The sequence below is a fragment of the Rhinolophus sinicus genome, chromosome 16 (assembly GCF_057876585.1).
Source record: "Rhinolophus sinicus isolate RSI-liver-muscle chromosome 16, RSI-T2T, whole genome shotgun sequence".
Taxonomy (NCBI): domain Eukaryota; kingdom Metazoa; phylum Chordata; class Mammalia; order Chiroptera; family Rhinolophidae; genus Rhinolophus; species Rhinolophus sinicus.
Window position 1 is genome coordinate 63615085 of NC_142516.1, and position 23520 is coordinate 63638604.

The following is a 23520-nucleotide window of genomic DNA, read 5'->3' on the forward strand; positions in this document are numbered from 1 at the left end:
TTCAAGATTATATAGACCAACTTTTATTATAGGCATTTCACTGATTAAACTTTGAAGAATTATATAAAATGATGTATTGACACAGAACTATGATCTCTTACAAATGTTTAGATCAAAATTTCATTTCAATTAAGATGAGTAACCAAAAAATAGACTAACCCCCAATAGATTAATCCTGAAAGCCATAGGAATTAACACATGAGCAAATGTGAAGTTTATTGTAGAACAAATTGTGTATTCAGCCAAGGGAGTATTTTCTTGTTCAACATTTTGCCCTGAGAAGGCTCAGGGTTATTAGCATGTGAATGACCTGATCCATACTCTTCTTCCAAAGCTATAATATCTGGAATTTCATCAGTCTCAGAAGTCAAGTCTATGGCAGTGAAATCAAATACCTGTAAAAGAAAAATCTTGGATATTAAAACAAATAATAATAAAGTAAGCTGTCAGTTCAGGTGGGCTCATGGAAACTTTAATTACTGCATGTGGGTGAACCTTACTTTGTCCATAGTTGTGGTTTTTGACAAGGTGTTAACAATCTTATTCCCCAAATTCGCTCATATTATAAAAGCACTAACGGAGCTTCTCTTTACAAGGAAACTAACTAATGGTGGACTTATTAAACGAAAGCTTTTATAAAATGCTAGACACAAAGCATTTCTGGTTATTCATCTCTCTATTAATCTATTATTCTCTTAAAAACAATAATACTCTACTTTTCCATAAGACTGACTTCCAATAATATAGACTGTTTGAGAAATGTCTGGAACTGAGGAAGCAAAAGGTCTTTTAATAGTTGAAATAGCCATCACAAAGTCCTAGCTCTTCTAAAAGCCTAGGAAAGGCTTTTAGGGATAAGAATTTCAATTAACTCTTACTTTACATACAATTTTGATAAGCTAAGTAATGTTTCTTGGCCAAAATCAGATTAGAAGCAGAAAATTAGTAAGGTATAATAAATTACAAAAGACTGCAGTCTTGATAGCAGAGGGGGAATATTAGCTGATTACTTAACAGAGACAAAACAACTAACTAAAAAATACATGAAAAAACAGCGGGGGGGGGGTGCAATGAGTAGTTATTGTTTAATGGGTGTGGAGTTTATTGCTTGGGATGACTGATAAAGTTCTGGAAATGGATAGTGGTGATGGCTGTACAACACTGCAAATGTACTTAATACCACTAAATTGCATACTTAAGAATGGCTAAAATGGTAAGCTTGATGCTATGTATATTTCACCACAATTTTTTAAATATTAAAAAAAAAGAAAATAGAGAAGAAGAGAGAATCTTGCTTTGGTCACTGGGACCCTTTGTCTGGCTGTTTGTAGTCCTTATTGCACTTTTCCCTAAGAACCAGGTGCTCAGAGGACTACTTGGTTTGAGGCAAACTTCCATTTGTTCCTAAGGCTTTCAGTTTGGGGAAATCAAACTGCATTCTAGGTATTCATAAATGTTCACTTTGCAAAGATGATATCCGACCTAACAGCCACAAAAGCCAGCAATATTTATACAAATAGATTCAGAGCATCAGCCAGGTAAGTCAACGATTGTAATTTTATCCTTTTTAGGTTAAAAGCATACCTTGCTTAGCTCTCTGTTCTGAACTATTTCTAGTAAATGTATATTTTAACATCCAATATCACTATTTTTAATAAATGTAAAATAGAACAGGAAGCTAAAAAACAAGAAGATCTGAACAAAGGGATTTTCTGGGTCCAAAACAAGAAAGCAAGCTACAGTTTCCATATATCAAAGGCCTAGAATGCTAGAACAGAAAAAATATACACACCTTGACATCAGTAAGACATTGGATTAAATCCCTGCCCTGCCACTTATCTCTTTTCAACCTTTTTCCTCACCTCTCACGTAAGGAAAATACCTAACTGATTGAGTTGCAGGTGAAGAATAAAGGTTGTATAAGCCTAGCTTGTAAAAGGTACTCAAACAGTAGCTTTTATTCTCATTAGTTCCTTAAATACCACCACACACACACACACACACACACACACACACACACACCTTCAAAGTCACCTACAGGCCAGGTAACCATTGGCCTGAAATAGAGTTCGTTGCAAAGGATGGAGAGCCCACATTCAGAAGGTTAGGAGAAAAGTTTCCATCACCACCACCACCACCACCACTACCGCCAAAAACAGCACCTCTAGTCCATGAAATTATTTACGAGAGCCATATGAATAATTCATCTTCCGTATGTTCAGAATGATTCAGTGTCTAATTTGCATTAAATTCAAAGCCTACTTGGGGGCTGTGAAGGAAATAGGGGAGGGTGGGGCAGCTAGGAGGTAGCTGCAGTCTATCCAGTTCCCAAGGTGAGTTTAATTTAAAATGTAGTAGTTGTGCCTATCTTCGCGAGTTGTTTTAGAAATGTGGCAGAAGAGATATTATTTAACAGATATATAAAATAAATTCCTTTTTCACTGACATGAACAAGTACTGAAGGAATATAGAAATCTCTTGCTGAGAATGCCCACCAGTAAGGGCCAAACTCAGAATCATTTGCTTAATAAGAAACTAATGATAATCATAGTCCTTCCCTGAAAAGGACAGGAAACTAGCAATACATTCTTTTCAAGAAAACCAAGCAACCATGCTATTGGTTTGGTGCAAAAGGAATTGCGGTTTAAAAGGTTAAAAATAATTGCAAACACCGCAATTACCTTTGCACTAACCTAATAAGATTCTCTGTACCTTTTGCAGGTTGTTCACCATACAACCACAGGGGGCACCTGTCCTGTCATAGAGTTCATTAATTCACATAGTTATTATGACAACTTTCCAGAAGGTGGCACTACACATGTTAAGGATAAGGTACCATTTTCTAATTTGCATAAAGGTAGGCTAGTGGTGACCTAGAGCCCTGAATAGGTGAGGCTATGACAGAAATAAAAAACACCATCTGTGGGAATTTAACTTGTTAGTAAAGGTGAGTGTGCATGCAGGGCTGATAAACATGACACAGAATCAGCACAATGATTTATTTTGAAATAGAGAGTAAGTATTCAAGAAATAATGAAGTGAAAAGAAAAACTGAAAATTTAGTTTGTATAAAAAGAATTCCAATGTATATTTGGCTATAAAAGGATCATGCAAGGGGTAATGAGTAGCTCTACCACCAAATACATAAGACTAACCCCATAGAGGGTTTGATTTTAGCAGAAATCTCTCACCGTCCATAATAGGTTGCATATGCAGCTTTATGATGTGCTTGAAAGTTAGAGGGTCAGTAGCAACTTGGTTCTGCTGTACTCTCTACCTTTTACTGAACAATTTGGTACAGTTTGAGGGAGTATACATCCCCTGCCCCACAGTAGGAACCCTCTTGTACCCCGATGCTTTGTCCTCGGCTAAGAAGTCAATGGAAGTGTTCAGAACTCGCAGCCTAGGGAGCAGAGTAGCACTGATCACAACAAAATTAAAGTGATTCTTGGTATCCATCACACATCATTCAACTAGTCAGTGCTAACTTTTGTGTCTTTGATTCATTTCAGTAGATACATCAGGAGTAGGTGTCCTTAAAACAAGACATTTTATGGAGTTCACACCAAGGGTCTTGTTCGAAGAGAGGGGACTATAGATAACCCTAACCTATTTTTGTTTCAGATTAAAATAATTTGATTCCTGTTCCCTTTGCTTCTCAAACTGTGGTCAGTGGATCCCTTGCAGTAGAATCACTAGGGACGATGCTTTTGAAGGGTGAGGGGTGGTGGGGGGTGAGAGAGTGCTTTTAAAAAGTGCAGATGCCTAGAACTACCTCTAGACCTACTAATCAGATTCTCTGGGGGTGGAACCCATGAATCTTCATTTTATCAGTATCCCCAGCTAATAATCCCTGACATAGACAGAGAGGGCAGGTGAAGGCTCCCTGACAGGTAATGTGGTTTTATCCATGCTGAGAGCTCACTCGGGTCACATTATATAAGGGAGTCAATCTGATATATTAACTACCTCCTTAGCTGAGTTTTCCTTTGCTCAAACCTGAATAAACAATGAAAAAGTAAAAGTGCTTGATTTACACTATTCACCATCTAGTCTGATTAGTTTACAATTTAAGTAGTTGGCTAGACTCAAAAAGTCAGATAACAAGTGTTGGGGAGGGGAAGATAATGTAGAAATCAGAACTCTCATACCCTGCTGGTGGGAATGTAAATGGTGTAGCCACTTCAGAAAACAGTCTGGCAGTTCCTCAAACAATTGAACATAGAGTAAACCTATGACCCACTAGCAAATTCCACTCTTAGGTATATGACCAAGAGAAATGAAAACATTTTAAATGGTAACCATTTGTTCATCATTGATGTTTACACAAAAGCACCATTTAATCTATTCATTACTTTTGTAAAATGTCAATAACACTCTACTACTTTCTTAAGTTCTAGAAGACATTAGACCTTCTTTCCCCTCACAAGAGATATCTATCATCTAAATATTCGGTTTTGCTTTGGTCAATAAAACTTAAAATCCAAATTGTGCCCTGCCATTCCTACACTTACTTAGGCTGAAATGTCATATTTTGCAGGTGAATTTTGTAATAAAGGTAGGGAATTTAAAAATGAGCAGCCTGTAATGAACAGACATCATTCCAAGACTGCACTATAATGCTTTACTGGTTGTAACTGGTATTTCTTTCCATTTATTTTTGTTTCTTTTCTTAGGGTAATTCTTTTATAACTATATTGATGTATAATTGGTACACAATACGCTGCACATATTAAAAGTAAAAAAGAAAAAATGAGCAGCCTGGGGTTATTAAAAGTGAGGGACAAATAGGGCCCTCCACTGGGACAATACTTGAATATTCATCAACACACTTCCTCTAAGACTAGAAGAGGCTCTGAAGGACAGTTTCTGCTGTTTACCTTCTGAGAAGGGCTGAGTTCATGCCTTATATTAGGGACTCAAATATTGAATTGAACCATTTTTAATGCAGCTACATATATACCGTGTTTCCCTGAAAATAAGATTTATCCAGACAATCAGCTCTAATCCATCTTTTGGAGTAAAAATCAGTATAAGACCCAGTCTTATTTTACTATGAGACCGGGTATAATATAATACCAGGCCTTATATTGATTTTTGCTCCAAAAGACACATTAGAGCTGATTAGGTCTAGGTCTTATTTTCCCGGTATAATGTAACTACCTACATATCCACATACCCGGTATAATGAAACATGGTATAATGTAACTACCTACATATCCACATACCTGGTATAATGAAACATGGTATAATGTAGCTACCTACATATCCACATTGTCTCTAACCAACTATATTTTTTTGTTATCCCAAAATGTACGTATTACGATATGGCTCCAATATCTTTTACATGGCTCTCTCAAGTAGCACTTTCATAAAACTAGTACCAAGCTAAAGAACCAAGAAGATTCACTCTACATCAAGATAAGGATCCCCTATGAGATTCAAAGCCTCTCATTACATCCTATTTCTCTCTAATCTGCAGGCCGTTTAAGCAAATTAAGCATGGAGGAAGACTCCCAGGCAACTCTGTCCCACCTCCTCCAAACATTTGCCTTCCTGTCATTTCACTTAGTCATCTTACTGACGATCTTAACAATTAAAGATTATTGTATTAATCAGCAATCTCAGTCAAACTCAAAAGGCTGCCTGCCTTTCACCACTACACCAATTGAGGGTATGATTTTCCTATTCAGCGTTTTCCACCCAAGTACCTCTCCGCTACCTCCCAGCTCAACCCCAGCTGGATGGTGATCAAGAAGGCTTCACCCCTCACCAACCCTAAAAATATGACCTGCCCCCCTGATCACTGGTTAGATTCCCACATGGGCCAGTGAGCTGCGCCCTCTACAGCTAAGATTGTGAACAACAGCTCTCTCTGGAGTTGGGTTGCTGTAAGCAACGGAGGTTTGGGTGAGCTCCTGTGGGCTGCGGAGTGCTGTCGCAGGCTGCAGCCGGCTGTCCCAGGCGGCTGGTGGCCAGTGAGTGGCCAGCAGCCATCGTGAGCAGCCAGCAGCTAGCAAGAGCTGCCGTGAGCGGCCGACCAACGACTAGGGACCAACTGCGCAAGACTCATAACACCAGCATGGGCCAGGGAGCTGGGTCCTACACAACTAGACTGAAGAACAACGGCTTGAAGTGGAGGCGGAAGAAAGGGGGAAAGAAAAATGACCTGGGCCTATCCCAGTGAGGGTCAGTTGACACAATTTCTTCCAGGAATTCAACTTCTAAAACATGGGGGAGTGGCATCAGAATCTCAAAAGGTAAGTAAGGGGAAAAGGAAAGACACCATAATAAAACATGTCTCTGGCCTAAGCTGACCTCAAGCTTAGAGACTTATTCTCCTCTCTGAACAGTTTGATTCTATTACTTCTCCAGTTGATGCTATTACTTCATCATTAAGATGAAGTTAAGTCGCTACAGGTTAGACTGGAAACTTAGATACTCAACAGTAGGATTATTCAGCTATCGTTTGCTTACCAAATGGTTACTGTGGTACCATTACAGGATATCTGTTGGGAAGGTCGATATCTATAGCATGAAGGTATTGCTCTTTGAGACATAAGCAATAAATACTTTCATTTACAGAGCATGGACACCTCACAAACACCATCACCCATGCAGGCCTCAGTGCTGGGTTACTTGAGCTGGATCAGGACCGAGTCCCAGCTGTCCCTGTCCCCAGTTCATGAGCCCAGGGAGGTCAGGCTGGCAAGAGGCCCTCCTTTCCATCTCCTCATACCTGATAGATATATGCACAAATATCTATCCTGCTCCTTCTCCTTCCTTCCCTCATTAGACACCTCCATGAGCTAAATGATATTCTAAGAGATATCTCAAGCAAAACATTTTTTCCCCTTTTATTCGTTCTTCAATACCTATAATGTCTTATCAAAGTGGATATATTTTCATGGCTTCGTATTACTCACACCTGAACTAGCAAGTTAAACATACTACATATCACTGTCCCACAGATGGTATCCCCATTCTTTGAGTGCAAAATAGAAAGATTGCCCATCCTCAAACATTTCACATCCATCTGTGGAGACATCACTAATTTTACGTGACAGATGAGAAAACTGAGAGATTAATGGCTAGTATACCATGTTCCTTTGATTTTTTTTCCCCTCAGAACCAGAAAGCCCATTTTATTACACGCAAAGGAAAAAACATCCTTGAACACTCAGGAACACCTGCCAGGCTCCCTACAGTCAAATGTTTAAAAACCTGCCATAGTTCGATACCGTTCTAGGCTTAGCTTTTGTTCCTCAAAAGAATTGTCCTCTGTGGGAAAAAGTCTGTTAAACTAAAACTGCCAGTTTACACAAAATTTGAGATGCAAGATCACCATGAATTTTAAGACATATTGACAATAGAACGAAATGCGTTTAGGCAGTCAAACTAGAGACACAAAGACAAAACCATCACCAGTGTGCATAGCTCATGGCAAAAAGCAACGGGTAGTGGTGGTATTCTAGACGCTGAGGGAGGTCTCCTTTACATTCTGTCTTGCTTATAAAGCTCTGAAACATGTCTCCTTTTCACAAGCAATTCAGTTGGCATTATGAAGGGGAACTCCTACCATGTTTCCCTGAAAATAGACCTAGCCGGACCATCAGCTCTAATTCGTGTTTTGGCGCAAAAATTAATATGACCCGGTCTTATTTTACTATATAAGACTGGGTATAATATATAACATAACACTGGGTCTTATATTAATTTTTGCTCCAAAAGACCCATTAGAGCTGATGATCCAGCTAGGTCTTATTTTCGGGGAAATACAGTATGAAGGGGAAACGCAAGTTTATGTTCAGGGTAAGAAAGCATGTGTACAGCTATACTATATGAATTTTTCAATCAATTAGAATAAACCACAAAATACCAGCCTTGGAGTTTTGAGGCAGAGGGGCAGGACCTTGTCCAGTTTGGACCGAGAAATAAAAAAATTATTTAAAGGCTGTGGCTCTAGAAAATGCATCAATGGGGGCCGGCAGGCAAGTGAATACTATTGATAGTCTCCATTCCGGAAGCCTATAAATTGTGACAGTCCATCTTCCCAGCAATCAGAAGCTCCTTAACTTCTAGCATCTCAGTGAGTCCCTACCCTCCAATTCAACTCACCTGTTTACTGATTCCTGGAGATACCTCAAGGGGAAAATATTTAGTTCTATAACTTAGTTTTGATAAACTCATTCATATCAAAGGTGCATATAATGTACTGCTTCCTTGTTTTCATGGAGAGAAAGAGGTGAACCAGGGTTGAAAGAGACAAATTAGATTTAGACTTTGTTTCTGAAGGGCAACCTTGCTGTAGGGATAGACAGAAGCATGTAGTTCTACTTCATAAATTCTAAGATTTGTTTTTTTGAAAGTTTGACATCCTGCAGCTTTGTTATAAGGAGACTCATATTTCGTAAGTAACTGACCAACATTGAGGAGACTATTAATCTGAACACCCTAGGCAGGAGGTAAGAAGAATCTTTTTTACAGGGGATCCAGTCTTTTTACTTCTAATTATTCTCACACGATCTTCTAAAGATATCTCACCAATTACTAGTGACTTTCTCCCAAAGTCACAACACAGTAAGTTAAGTCCACCTGAGACCGAACACTGAGCAATCTCATTCCAGGGTTCACAGTTTAAATGGGCAAGAAATGCCTACTGCCTTTACCTGAGACTGATGCAAATAGTCATTCTTTTGCTTCCTTTCAGCTTTGATTCATTTTCAGCAAGGCAGTCAACCATGAGGAGGTCCCCTCTCAGGTCCGGTAAATGGGCAAGTGAAGGCAACAACTGTCACCCAGTAAAACTTATATGCACATTAACTTTTAACTTGTTTAATTTTCCAATGTTCCAAATTTCCCTGCAAAATTTCTTAACAGGCCACTTGGAAGTCATGAATGTGTATTAATAACCCTGTCATACAAGCCAAGCAGCTCTATGAAAGCAACACACAAAGCACACGGAACACAGAGCATAGAACTGATCTATTCTGCAGTGAATTTTATTGAATTCATAGGCAGCATTCCTTTATGAAAAATAAAAAAAACTAAAGTTGTACAAGCATGCATGTGAGACAAACCTGTGAGGATGCCTGCTCAGACCCAATCGGAGACGACACCAGTTCATAACATAGCTCACACGAAGGTGTTTTTATTCAATACACACAGACAGCAACAGAGGCGAGAGAATGAGACCATAAATGCACTAGAACTTTTTTCAATTCTCGCTAGGCTCTGACCAGTCTATCATTTTCTTACCAGCCAGGTCAACAACAGAACTCACTCGTCTGCTAATGCCAAAAACTTTAAAGCTCTTAATCCAGTTGGAAATTACTACACTTAAGGACATCTTTTCTAGTGAGCTGCTTCTCCAATTCAGAGTTGTCAAGCAGGTTAATTTCAACATTAACAGAAGGTGTTAGTTGGCTGGCTGCACCATGCACTGGTGACAGAGACAGGTTTAATGTTTGTGCTCAGGTTGCGGGGACTCCTGGTTGGCAGTGTCCTTCTCTGCACCTTGGTCCTGAGTATTCTGAAGCTCAGTCAGCGGAGGATAAAAGGGACCTACCAGCCAGTTGAGGGGTGTGTTGTTAACAAGATAATCCATCACATCATCTAAAGACGACTTCATTTTCTGCAGCTGCCCCTTGCTGGAAGTGAGGACACTGTCCGACACTTCCTTAAAGGAGGCGGCATTGCGGAACACTGAGTAGATGTCTCCAGCCATCACAGCCAAGTGACTGGCCTGATCTTGGATGTTCTGCGGTAACCCTTGAACATTGGACAGGAGGGTAGAGCACGTGGTCTGGAGCTGCTGAGTCAGGTTGCGGGCAATAGCAAGAGTACGTGACTCGATGTGCTAAAAATAAAAAGTTTAAAATTAGCAGTGGATCCAACAATACTACGTAGTAATTAGTTCAATTACAGCACATGGGTTATGTGTCCATCACCTATGTGGTTTCTTTGACTTTTTAAAAATCTTCATAACCACCCTGAGTGTAGCAGTATTACTTACAGTTCATAGATATGCATACTATTAATAGCTTTTGGAACCCAATGAACCACTTTCTATGTCTAGAACATGCTATTTCTTCGGTCCGAAACATCAGTCCCCTTACTGTGCGTTCACCTAGTTTATGCTCCCATTTGGTCGCAGTTTAGCAGTCTCCTCTTCTATGAAGTCATCTGACTCACCCATCCTCACTCCAAGACCAAGTTAGGTGCCTTCCCTATATAGTGTCAGAGCCCCTGTTTTTACGTTGTCAAAAAACACTATGACGGTAAAAATGCCTATATCCCGTTAGTCTGTACCCACTATGAGGGCAAGGCCCAGGTTTCTCATTTAGCTGTATCCTGTCAGCAGTAACACGCAGCTTGAGAGATAAAGTTACTGCGCAGTTTTTTGCTTTTCTGTCACATAACAAGCAACCTCTGTTCACAGTATTATTCAAACTTTTGCTAGAGAAGAGTATTCTAAGAGGAGTAACGGCAAAACTGCAAAGTCTGGTGAAACTTCTTCACCCACATGTAGTGGGTGACTCCGCCCGCGGTGTCTTACCTCAGCACAGTGAGATTCATCAGTGTCATCATAGCCGATACTTCTCTTCCACTCCACCCAGGAGACGTACAGCTTATCCTGAGCACCCTGAATTTTCTGGTTGGCACTGTGCACATTCTCCCTGGCAAATTCAATCTATAACAGATTGAAGTAAAACAAACGAGTAAGTTAGCGAAGCACTCACGTTAGCCTATTTTCAGATCTATAATGTAAATCATGTAACTGAGAGTTTAAAGAGAGCAATCCGCTTCTCATTGTTATTTATTATCAAGTAGTTGTAGTTCTTCACTGCCGCTAACTCTTAAAACACTACTCTAAATTTACCTCCAATTTAGCACAGTTAAGGCAACTGAAATTTAATGTATATGTGTCAAACAGAAAAAAAAATTACAGAAGAGAACGGAATTCAAACTTCCTCTTCTCTGTTGCCAGCCACTTACTTCCCTTTCCCAGAATAAACTGGCTTTGAATGGCAGTACAATACACACTGTTCTATATCTTGGCAATCTTTAACGGCTACACAATAGTCTTTTGTGAGGTTATCAATTTAATTAGTTCCTTATTAGGTTAACGTGCATTGTTTATAGTCTTTTGCAACTCTAAATATATATGTCTGTAGGATACATTTCTAAAAGTAAAGCTGCTCAAGGCACAGGTCTTTTTATACCTTTCCTAGAACCATCCCTTAAATCCTCCAGAAGCCCACAAGTAACCTCTTTCTCTACACCATTGCCAGAGCATCACACTTCGCCAATGTGACAGGACAAGAGAGGCATCTGTAATTTGACCCCTCACAGTAAGATTAACATCACTTCATATATTTCGGGTATTTCCTTCTCGGTGAGCTGGCTGTATACTGTTCACTCATTTTTCTAGTGGGTCGCTCATAAGATAAAATCTTTGGATTTCACGATTACATTTACTCTTATCCTTCTAGATAAATGAATTTTTCCTCACCAGTTTAACAGTAGAATGGAGCTGAGAAATGGTCTCTTGGCTTTTTTGCTTAGCTTCTTGCACCCTGCTGAGAGCCTGCTGGTAGGCACGTGAGCGGAGCTTGGTAGACAGAGATCCCAGCCTGATATAATAACTTGGCTTCTGAACAGTATCAAATCCTTCAACTTTTTTTGCTTCTTTTTCTGAAGTTAGAAAAGACAAAAACCATAAGGGATCACAGATATAAGTGACAAGGCCTGAAATCTAAGCTGGATCTTCATTTTGTCAATTCTACCCACCAACCTAGTAATTAGACACTCATTTTCCCGAGACAGCTCATGTGTGCTGCTAAGCTTGACTACCCAACACATACCACTGCATCTGACATGTTCGTCTATATGTCTCTTCTCACTAAAGTGAGCTTCTTGGGCAACACAGCACCCAGCATAGAGCAGCCACTATTTAATGATTCTATAAGAGCAGCCCATTAAAGACGATCCATTTGGAGGAAACATTTCTCCAGGCTAATTTCTCCTAAAATTTCAAAACTTACCATGTACAATTCAGTGTGAAACTTAAGGTTACTTTAAGAAAGAAAATGTACAGAGACAAAATACTAGTGGTTGGCTAATCTTTCGGAGATAATGGAGACAGCATATAGACATGAAGGATCTTTCAGGGTGAGTGATGCTCTAAAACTGGATTGAGGTGATGGTTGCGTAACTGTACATTTAGGATGAAAAAGGTGAATTTTGGGGTACACAAAGTATATCTTTCAGTGAGGCTGTTTTGAAAGATTGCCTTAAGCTGTAAAACGTTACTTCAAGATAAAAATCCACTTACCCAGTTCTTCGTCAGTGAGGGGGAGATACTGGTCTACCAGCAGCTCGGATGTGGTGAGCGCATTTTCTACTCCATTGCTCATCAACTGCACCATCCGACTCCCCAAAACTGTGTTAATGCTCCCATTGACCACAGACTTGGTCTTCTCCACACTGTCAGTCACCGCTCCTTTGGTCTTGTCCATCACCCCCGTGATTGTGTTGGCCACAGAATCCTTGGCCCCGGTCACAGTCGTTGTCACAGCATCCTTCGCCCCAGTCACAGCACCTCTGGCATTGGCGACAACCTACAAATAGAAAAGCAGGTCACTTGGCTGGTGAGTAACCCCTGCACAAATACCTACTTACGGCCTTAACTAAGACACCATAGTTGAAGAGTTAAAGAAGAAATCTGGCCCTTTCCCTGCCTAGCTTTAGGTCTGGGAGAGAGTTACTAAGAGTTGATGAGCCTCAGTTTCCTTCTTAGGTATATTTGCTCTACCTGCCACCACTCAAGGGTTGTTGGAGGAGCAGATGAGGTAAACAGATATAGGATTTGTCAAGGTTTTATTTTTTTAAAACAAGATGAACCTACAGAAAGGTACAAGGAGTACTCCAGAAAAAGAATGGCATTTTCCATGTTGACATGCTTATACTGAAAGCAGCTCATGAATGCCTACGAGCATAGACAGAGGTACCATACACACCTGGCTCCAAACACAGCCCCAGAAGGCCAACACATAGGCAGAAATGCCTATTCTCCATCCTACTGGATCTGCTCTCAGATACCCAGTGAGAAAAGGTTCTATATACCACCTCTGCATTATCCAGTACCACGTGGGAATCAATCATTTGTGAGAGCAATTTCTTCTGCAGAAGCAAAGCCACAAATTACAGAGATCAGACTAAAAGTACTCTAGTCCAAAGGTGGGTAGCTCATCTCTGCTTCTTAAACATAACCTGACAACAACTCAAGGAGTAGCCATTACTTTCAAAAATACATCCAGGTTGAAGGAACAATTAAGTAGTTCCTGTTTATGGCATACACCACCTGTGCTAAACAGCTAGGACATGAAAATATGTGAGACGGAAAGTCTCAGCACTCTCGTCCCAAGCTCACCTGGTTTGTTGGCTGATTCAGAATAGGCAGTTTCTCCTCGATCCTGTCTAGCCCCTTGCAGGCATAGGTATTGGCAACAGCAACTAAAGGAATTACAAATGGGGAAAACGTTAACGGTGTAGACATAGATTGAATACCTATTATGATACATTTAGTGTTATAAAAAACAGCAGGAACGTTGATCTTCACAATGTATTGCCTAGTCACTAGCTCAGATAGGAAGAGGGTTGGCAGGATGCAGGCAACTTTTTTCTACTGATAGGGAAATAAGGTGGGGGGAGCAGCAGGCAAAAGAAGAGATAAGCCAGGTAGGAAGCTGGTTGGGAAGATTCTTCCTCATTAACTGGTCCCTATAAAGTTGATGCCAAGAGAAGCCAAGCTTCACCTGAACCCTCGTTCAGGGAATAAGGTATCTTAAAAACTCTCAAAATTAGCACCTCCATGCTAGTTTAACCCCTACCTACACTTAATTCAGTAAGTGGCAATATGTTTTGCATTATCACCAGGAAATATATGCTAACAGAACCCTGGCTCTCCCTAGCATGGCCTACATTTTAGTCCAAGCTTCCTCCTAAGGATGATCACGCCAATCACTAGTCCCAAATTCATTTGGGAAGTAACAGAGCTGGAAAACTCTAAAGGTTTCTTATCCTCCAAAAAAGCTCATGATTTAACCATTGGGAGGATTTAAACTTTTATTCAAAAATGTTCATAATGTGAAGAAACGTCATAGACTGCTAGTGGGAATGTAAAATGATAAGCCACTTTTGAAAAGTCTGGCAGTTAAAAGCTTAAAAGTTATTACATGACCCAGCAATTCCACTCCTGGGTATATACCCAAAAGAACTGAGTATATCCACACAAAAACTTGTACACAAATATTCACAGTAGCATTCATTATTCATATTGGCAGGGGAAGTAAAAGCATCCATATGTCCATCAACTGATGAATGAATAAAATATGATCTATCCACACAATGTAGTATTATTCCACAATAAAAAGAAACAGAGTATTGATATGATGTTACAACATGGCTGAACCTTGAAAACATGCTAGGTTAAAGAAGCCAGTCACAAAAGAACACATATTCTACGATTCAGTTTATATTAAATGTCTAAAATAGGCAAACCTATAAAGACAAGTAGCTTAGTAGTTGGGGGGGGGCAGAGTAAGGAAAAGGGGAATGACTTTTAAGGGGCATAAGGTTTCTTTCTAGTTTTTTAAAAATTGTGGTAAAATATACGTAAGCATCCCCATTTTAATTATTTTTAAGTGTGCAATTCAATGACATTAAGTTCATTCACAATGTTGTACAACTATCACCACTATCATTTTCAGAACTTTTTCATCATCCCAACAGAAACTGGTATGAGGTTCCGTTCCGGGGTGATAAAAATGTTCTAAAAATCGATTTTTGGTGATGCCTGCATGACTCTCTGAATATACTAAAATACCACTGAATAGTACATGTTAAGTGGGTGAATTGTATGGTGTGTTAATTATAGCCCAATTTTTTTTTTTTTTTTGTAAGAAAAGCAGTCCGGTGTCTACTGCCTGCTTCCAAGGAAGTCAGTTATTTCAGTTTACCCACTGTCTTCCTCTTGTGATCTCAGATGCCAACATAAAAGCATCTTTGGGGAATTTTTTAGAAGTATCATGAACATCCGCCATTGCTATGAAGCAGATCTCCTGTAACAATGAAGGTCACCTGGCAGTTTCTAGACAAAGGTAGTATGTGCCGTAGGAAAAGCTAAGGATTCCCTGAAGTTGCCGCTGTGTGCTCAGGGCATTCCATTGGCATTCATGATCTTCAAAGCAGCTTCAGGCTCACTCCTGACTAGTCCCTTGGACTAAACCTTAAGGGGGAAATCAGAACTCACTTTGTGGCTCAAGCTTCTGGATGATGGGCAGAGCGCTCATCACAGCCACCGAGGTGATGGTCTTCACGCCCTTCTCTGCCATCTCACACACAGACTTCAAGTAGGGATACTGGTCCTTTGTACTGAAGTACGCTGAAGAGACCAGGTCATATGTGGAGCTCACCAAGGGTAAGTTGGCCACTCTAGTCACCACGCTCTGCAACCAAGGAAGGGGGAGGGTTAATGTCTCAACACATGGGGAGGGAAAGGAATCAAGAAATCACAATTTAAAATTCATACCGGTTGTGAATCAACTGCAACAGGTGCCATTTTTCTTCCTGGAGAAAGAAGAAATCTGCGGAAGAGAAATTTATTCAAGACTTTGGGATAAGACGCTTCCCAGATTCATTTCCCAACCCAAGCAAATCTCTAGAGGAAAAAAATCAAGATGAGGTGTCTTCTTCTGCACTGCTTCCCACCCTCAAGCTCTGAGCACTCTCCCCCTAAGCAAACACCTTCGGAGGCAAGGTTTCGGAGCTCTTGTGTACATTTCCAATAGAAAAGAGGCTTTGTAGGGAAAAGCAAAGTTGTTGATATATTTGTCTTGTTTCTCCACTAGGAATGCCTTTTGAAGCAGAATATCTGTTCACAAAAATGCTAAACAAGTTAAAATCCATGTTAAAACTGCACAGCGATTTCAAGCAGAAGACATCTTGGACAGTCAAGACTATCAACTTGGAGTACTTTAAGGGGAATTGATTCCTTCCTTGTCAAGAGTGAAACCAGTTTAGTGGTGACTAAGCACGGAGGAAGGAGGTGTTCTGAGGAATTGAGAAACATTTCACAACATTTTTTAATGTAAATTTAGTATCTCCAAAGACCCACATACAGGCAAAACTGCCTAATGCTAAACAGCAGAGCTGGGAAGTTAAAAGAACCAGCACATCCCGCTGTCCACTACCTCCGGGCCAATCAGTTCACCCTCTGGCCACCAAGGGTCCCAATTCCACAAGAAATAAGAACCGCACTGAGGGCGGAAGTCAAGCGCCAGCATCGACTGTCCCACTGTCACTGCGTACCCCATAAAATTCTGCTTTAAGACTATGTCCTAACGCATTTCTTTTTAAATAATGTCCTTTCGGGACAAATGGAAAATGTTACCCGGCAACCAAGCCAAAAAGCTACAAAGGTACTAGAGCAGCTAGCGGAAAAGACTCAAAGAACAAAAGCAAGGGTCGAAAGCGCAGGCCCAGGAAACCGCCCCTTCCCAGACAGGGCCCAGGAGCGGAGAGACTCCACGGACTAAAACCCCCGCCTTCCAGCCTAGACCCCCTCGGGGTACCCGGGCCAGCTCGCTGGTAACAGAGGGGGAGGACACCCACCGACCGACAGCACTCAAGAGGCGAGAATCCGAAGAGATGCGCTATCCCAGCTCCGGCGACACCAAGGGCGTTTCAAGAGTAGGGCCCCCGGACTCCCCGGCTATATATCCCGCCCTGCTCCGCCCCCCGCGCCTACGCAACATGTGACCGACACCTCGCGACCCAAACGCCCAGCTGCCAGTCTCGAGCATCGCATTCGGCAGCTTCCGGGCCCTTTCCCCCACACCGCCTCCCCCCCCGCACCGCCTTCCCCCGCCCCCGCACCGGAGCCCCGCCCCCCAGGAGTGGGGGCCCTTTGTTTGGATGAAGGGGTGGGGGTGCTCTGCCTGATTTCGGGGTCCTAGAGGGCCCGTGGCAAAAATGCGGCCTGCATCCGGGTTAGCTCTAGGGCTTTTGCAAAAGAAAAGTGGAGCAGTCGCGCGTACCAATTAACACTAACCTGATTACCATCGTTCTCAAAATAGAACTTTTTAAAAATGGAAACAGATTCTAGATTTATTTTTAGCAAACTAATAACTTTTAGTTTTGTAAAATTCTAACCGACGGACCTATAGAGATTTGTTTCACGGCTCTTTTGACTTTAAAGTCAATTCCTCATACATATTTCTAATTTAAAGTTGAATCAATTTACCAAAAGGGCTTTGAATACCCTTGGTTGGTCCCCTTAATTTTTTTCTCCGAAAAACAAACCCAAATCACTCCCGGCTGACAGCTGCTTATGCTTATTTTGCAAAGTGGCCTTTTTTTTTTTTTAAGTTGTGGGCTACGCATTTTATTTTTTTAAATAAACAAATCATCAAAATCTGAGTCCGAGTTTTTCTTGTGTAACATTCGGAACTTCAACCTCATTATTTAAGCAAATACTGTGTGCAAGCGCCCCGGGCGGGGTAGGTGTTCAGTAGACTTCTCCCCGAGGGAGTGGCGGGGAATCTCCGGGTGGCTTAGCCACCGGCCTCGGCCCCCGGATCTCTCTCTCCCGGGAAGGTAAACTAGAGTGGACGGTGGGGCGGTAGGAAGGGGAGCTAGTGCTCGGAGCAGCTGCCAGCTCCTTCGCCTCCAAAAAGCAGAGCGAGGGGAGACGGCGCTGGCGCGGGAGCTGGAAGACTGGCTTTGTTTGCCAAGCTACGGAGTTTGAATTGTGGAAAGCCCCCCAAAACCTTCACCTCAAATACTTAACTAATGGTGCATGGACATATGTACTGTTTATCATATTTAAAGTTCCAAACTGACCCATTAAAAATGAATTTCAAATACACGACTGAAGACATCTATAGGCCCTCAGTAAGGAAAAACAATTATGGCATTTCTACCCGCTCCCCCCATAACTCAAAATAAAATTCTAAACCATAAAATAAATGTTAGGAAGTCCATAAAAAGTTCTGTTTTTTTCCCCTATATTCAATGCTTTAAGCAATCAAAGTATTACTTGTTTTCTTTTTGGTGCTCCGGCTTTGTTGGTGCTCTCAGGAGAAGTTTGGTGTGCCGATCGTTCCTTAATTCATCACTGACACAGGAATGTACGGAATGTTGAGTAATGATGGTAGTTTTTTTACTTCTCTTTAATCTGACCTCTTAGTTTACAACAGAAAACTCTTGCCCTTTCACCTACAAACGGCCCCATCTTTTCCCTTTTCCTTTTAAATCTCAGTCAGTTGTCCTTTTTAGGAATGAGCAAGCTTCCTTTTGTTTTTCTATTACTTACCTCTTTGAAGAGGGCTCTAGGCACTAATCTTGGGGGCGAACTCTCCCAGCTCACAGAGAATAAAGCGCACCAAAGTCTGCACTTGCAATTCTCTCTCATCTTGGTGAGTCTGAGAAAGTGGAGCTGGTGGCAAAAGTAATACCCAAGTCCTCCGGGTGATTCTGATAATCTCTAGGGAACCATTGTTTTACAGAAGCGTTTTTTCATAGTTTGGTATGGGAACTAGCGCATCAGATTCACCCAGCATGCTTGTTAAATAAACATCCTGCTTCCTACCCCCAGACTTTATAAATCAGGATCTACAGAGGGTGAGGCCCAGGAACCTGCATTTTAAACAATACCCCTTTCGAGTACCACCACCACTTTTTACTCTTCACAAAGCACTTTCACATATTCCTCAGATTTTAACCTCACAACAGCCTGGAAACTCAATGGAATGGGGATTGTTACTCCTATTTTAATAATGAAGAAACAGCCTCAGAGAAATTATGGGATTTCCCCACAGTGTTATGACTGATTAAGCCACAAGCTAGGCAAGACTAGATCCCAGGGGCATGACCTGGGCTAGTTACCTAATTTCTCTCTGCCTTAGTTTCCTCATCTGTCAAATGGAAATAATATTCCTTCATGGTCTAGGTAAAGGGTATGTGGGTGTTCATTGTAAAACTTCTTCAACTTTGGGGGGGGCTTAAAATATTTCAAAATAAAAGTTGAGGATATTATACAGCAATGAGAGAATGAACAGACCTTTAAGTAACTATATGCAATGTAATGTAACTGAAAGAAGCTGCATACAAATAATACTGTATAAAACAAACTAAACTCTACTGTCAGAAGTAAAAGTGGTAGTTGCTTTGGGGGGTGTGGAGGACTAGTGACTCGATGGGGCCCCAAGCAACCATTTGGTTGCTGGTAATTTTCCCTGGGTGCTACTTACATGTGTGGCTCTTTTTGTGAAAATTCATTAAACTGTACACTTACATATAGTTTTTATATGTATGCTATACTTCTATTTAAAAAAAGCTTTTGAAAAGTTGAACAAAGAAACAATAGTGGTGCTTACTTCATAAGATTTTTGTGAAGATTAAATGAATCAATACACTCAACCGTTAGAATAATGCCAGGTACATAGAAATGGTACCAGTAGCTATTGTTGTTTTCTGGACATACCCAGAGCCTTTTTGCCCAAGAGAGCCTTGCTGGGCATTGGACTAATGAGAGCTCAGCTCACAGGGGAAGTAAAACGGGTGCTAAGGGACCAAGAAATACCCCAGGCCCTGCCTAGTCTTCCTTCCAGGACTACAAAGTACAGGAGACCCTGTGGATAAAGACACATTCCCGGAAGGCAGTTTTTGGAGGCATTAACCCACTGCCTTCTCAGACCACCAATGCTCTGATAACAAACACTTATTCTATGACCCAAAAATAAATAATAAATAAATAAATAAATAAATAAAGACACTGCCGAGAATTTGTAGCAATTCAACTTTCTTTGGGTATATTATTAATATAAAGTAATAGTGAAATAGCAAGAAAAAATCTGGCAGACGTTTCCTCTCCCAGAGGCAGAGTAAAGTCCTCCTTCCCCCCAACACACCCCCATCTTTACTTCCCTTCCCCACAAACACCATGTGTGTGCTCCAGCTATATTCACCTGCATCCACGTCTCCATACAGCTCTCTGTCCTCATCTCTCTCCCTCTTTGGACATAACTTCATTCCCCCTGTCTGTATCCCTGCCCATTGTAGGGAAGGAAGAAACTTTCCTCTGCCCTCAAGGTTCTTTCAGTTGGTCTAATAATCAAATAGACATGAGACAGATTAGCAAGAGAAAATAACCACATTTAATTACATGTATATGTATGGGAATCCTACACACATGAGCGAGTCAGAGAGCATACGTATGTGAAAGGTTCAGGGACAGAAAGTTAAAATGAGGTATACATGGCATTGAGATAAGGATGAGGTATGGTGACTTGGGGGCTTCAAAGTGTCATTGCAGAATGATAAGAGGAGCAGGTGTTTAGAAATTAGAAGTTTGCCTGCCCTACAAATAGGTCATAAAAAGTTATTTCTGGTGACATTCTTCTTATGGGCAAGGCCCCTAATTTAAATTCTTTAAGGGAGAGGTCAAAGTTTCTTGTGAGTCTATGACATTTGCTCAAAATAGTTCACATGCCAAAGTGACACATTTTGGCGAGGCCTGTTTTGAACCCCTATACCGTCTGGTAAATTTTCCTCAGTCTGTATGACTCAGATCTTCACTTCTGTGAGGTCTTTCAAGTCTTTAGGCCACAAACCAGTAAGTGGCAGAACTGGGCGTCAAACCAGGCACGTCTGACTCTAGAGTCTATGCCCTACATCATTACTTGGCATGTGCTCTTAGGTAATAAACACACTTGACTTCCGTAGGCCTAGTGTCTGTAAGATGAAGGAGTTATGTTATCTAGGGTTCCTTCCAGCTGTATTATCTTAATCCAAAAAAAAAAAAAAACAATAATACTTGACACTGTTTATAGCTTACAATGCGCTTCCTATAAACATTATCTCAAACCAGAGAGGTGCCTTTTCCTACTTCCTGGTCTTAAGACAGTCCCGTCCAAACACAGGGGAAATATTACTATGCTCATTTCTTCTTTTCACCTGAGCTTGAAATTAGATAAAGCTACTTTTCTCATGAACCAAAGACAGAGATAATGGATCACAAAGTAATGAGTCATGAGGCCAGATGATTTCTGTTTTGACCAGGTCAAACTCAGTGCAAACTTGTCACCAGCAGGAAGAATCTCTTGGATGACCCAATTGATCTACCTTCCAAATTTGACCCTCTGCCATTTTTCCTTTATTCCCCTCCAAATACCTAGGAGAGGAAAAGGCAATTCCTCTTTCACATGGACGTCATCTTGACTCAGTTTCCAAACAGACCACCCTTCTTCTGTCCAACTGAACTTCATATCTTTTAGCCTGCCATCACCCTTCCCTTCTCTATCTTCTATCTGAAGTAGGTAACTGAGGCAGAAGCCATCAAAAGATACATCACACAAAATTTCAGATCCATTTCTCATCTAATCTGTTTTTCCATTCATCTTGGAGCTAGTTATAGGTTTAAAATTTCGTAAACTGAAATTATCTTGGGCTTTCACGATTTCATGTATTTTCATTCTCTTTAAGTGAATGCAATTATTAAATGAATTCATAATATAGCTTCCTTTTTTAGTTATTTATATCTAATTTATTCTCCACCACACGCAAAGGACTTAAATTGCCTTAAAATTCATAGAATACAGTAAGAATAAATTTTAAATAAGAAAAATAAGGCCAGGAGAAATTAATATGAAGCTTACTGTTTCTATGTTGCCATCATCATATCAGGGAATTAATGTTCACAATAGGAGAAACTCAGTGATTCAACAAGGATGAAGAAACAGTTCCTAAAATAGTAATCTATTGTATACAGACAAGGTGCTGCACTAGAGCTTATCAATTACTACAAGGTATTTTGTACTTTCTTACTGTAATGTAATACTATGGGGAAAAACATTGACTTCGAAATCAGAGTCCTAGCTTTTTTGTTTCCAGCGTTATTGAGATACGATAGCCATACTTGTATAACGTTGTGTAAGTTCAAGGTGTACAACATAGTGATTTTACGTATGTATATATTGAAAAAGGATTACCACAATGAGGTTAGTTAATGGCATCTATCACCTTACATAGTTACAATTTTTATGTGTATTTGTGATGAGAACTTTTTAAATCTACTCTTAACAACTTTCAAATATAAAATATAGTCTTGTTAACTATAGTTACATTACGCCCCCAGAACTTATTTATCCTATAACTAGAAGTTTGGACAGAGTCCCAACTTTGAATCTATGCATACCATGGTAGTAATGATAATACCTACCTCAAAGGATTATTGTGCAGAAAAATAAGATATTGTATATAAGACCTCAAACATAGCACCATGCAAATAGTAGATTAGCAAATGTCATTCTCTTTCTCCTTTTAATTTTGCTTTGTTTGTGGAAAAATAAAGCTAACTAAATTCAGATCATCAGAGTTAATGGAATTTTAGAGCAGGAAGGAATCCTATTGATGGCCCCATCCAGTGGGTCTCTGTGTACATGACAATGGCCTGGGACACTTGTTAAAAATAGATTCTGGGGCCTCATCTCCAGAGATTCTAATTCACTTGGTTTAGGAAACGATCCAGAAATGTTTAAAAAGTAGCCCAAGACATTCTGATGCAGGTAAACCAAGAACTACATTTTAACAAACACTGCATTCACCAGACTCTTCTGAGGGAAAAAGCAGCTGAGTGATTCGCCCAAGGCACCACAGCTGGCAGAGCTGAAACCAGAATCTCAGATGTCTGACTCCATGGCCTTTCCACAGTGTATAAGAAAATACAACTCAACAAGAAATCGGTTTCTTAAGGAATTGCTCTTTAGGGGCGGCCAGATGGCTCAAAGGTTACAGTGTGAGCTCTTAACAGCAAGGTTGCCAGTTCAATTACCACATGGGATGGTGGCTGCAACTGGACTTGGAGTTGAGCTGTGCCCTCCACAACTAGATTGAAGGACAATGACTTGATGGGCTCTGGAAAAACACTGTTCCCCAATTAAAAAAAAAAAAAAAAGATTTTTTTTTTTTAAAGAATTGCTCTTTATAACCTATACCTATTAATTTACATTCTAACTCAAGCTTACTGGCTAATTCCCAACCTCAAGGCCTAAGAACCCCAAGAACATAAGATTTGGGGGTTGCTCGAGCAGGACAGTTTGTTTTGCAAGATGAATGGCCTTTGTCCTGGGTAACCTAAGCAGCTCTGCCTGGAGGCCATAGTCCACTGTGTATCCAGGTCACTGACAATCAGGGCCTGACCATGGGAAAATCAAAGCGGGCAAAAATATTACCTGAGGGACCCTCACCTACTCTTTCAGCCCCTTTTCTCTTCCTTAGAGAACCCTCCTTTCCCTAGATGCATTAATGTTCTTTGTCTACTTTGAGTCTCTCTGCTGCAATATCCTCCCAACACACTCCAATCCTAACAAGCATGTGCTCTCAATTGAAAAGTCAAACGCAATTTATAAATGAATTCAAACCAAAATGCTAAAAACTAGTTTATTAAATCCTCTC

General features: G+C 40.6%; 1 protein-coding gene across 1 annotated transcript; it reads right to left on the reverse strand.

Annotated features, from left to right (window-relative positions):
* On the reverse strand, positions 1 to 16882 carry PLIN2 (perilipin 2). The gene is made up of 9 exons (XM_019750367.3): positions 16678 to 16882; positions 15596 to 15650; positions 15317 to 15512; positions 13436 to 13518; positions 12338 to 12623; positions 11516 to 11697; positions 10559 to 10693; positions 9569 to 9859; positions 1 to 395 (listed from the first exon to the last, which is right to left on the reverse strand). Exons 2-9 carry the CDS (start codon positions 15623 to 15625, stop codon positions 216 to 218), a joined length of 1383 nt encoding a protein of 460 aa, XP_019605926.2. The 5' UTR covers positions 15626 to 15650; positions 16678 to 16882; the 3' UTR covers positions 1 to 215.
* Positions 16883 to 23520: the final 6638 nt, after the last annotated feature.

Bases quoted from the DNA above. Each gene is read 5' to 3' on its own strand.
- PLIN2 (XM_019750367.3), bottom strand. From the start codon at position 15,625: ATGGCACCTGTTGCAGTTGATTCACAACCG. The intron at 15,513-15,595 runs GTATGAATTTTA...CCTTGGTTGCAG, and splicing joins TTGCAGTTGATTCACAACCG to AGCGTGGTGACTAGAGTGGC. The intron at 9,860-10,558 runs GTAAGACACCGC...TTTTATTTTTAG, and splicing joins ATGAATCTCACTGTGCTGAG to CACATCGAGTCACGTACTCT.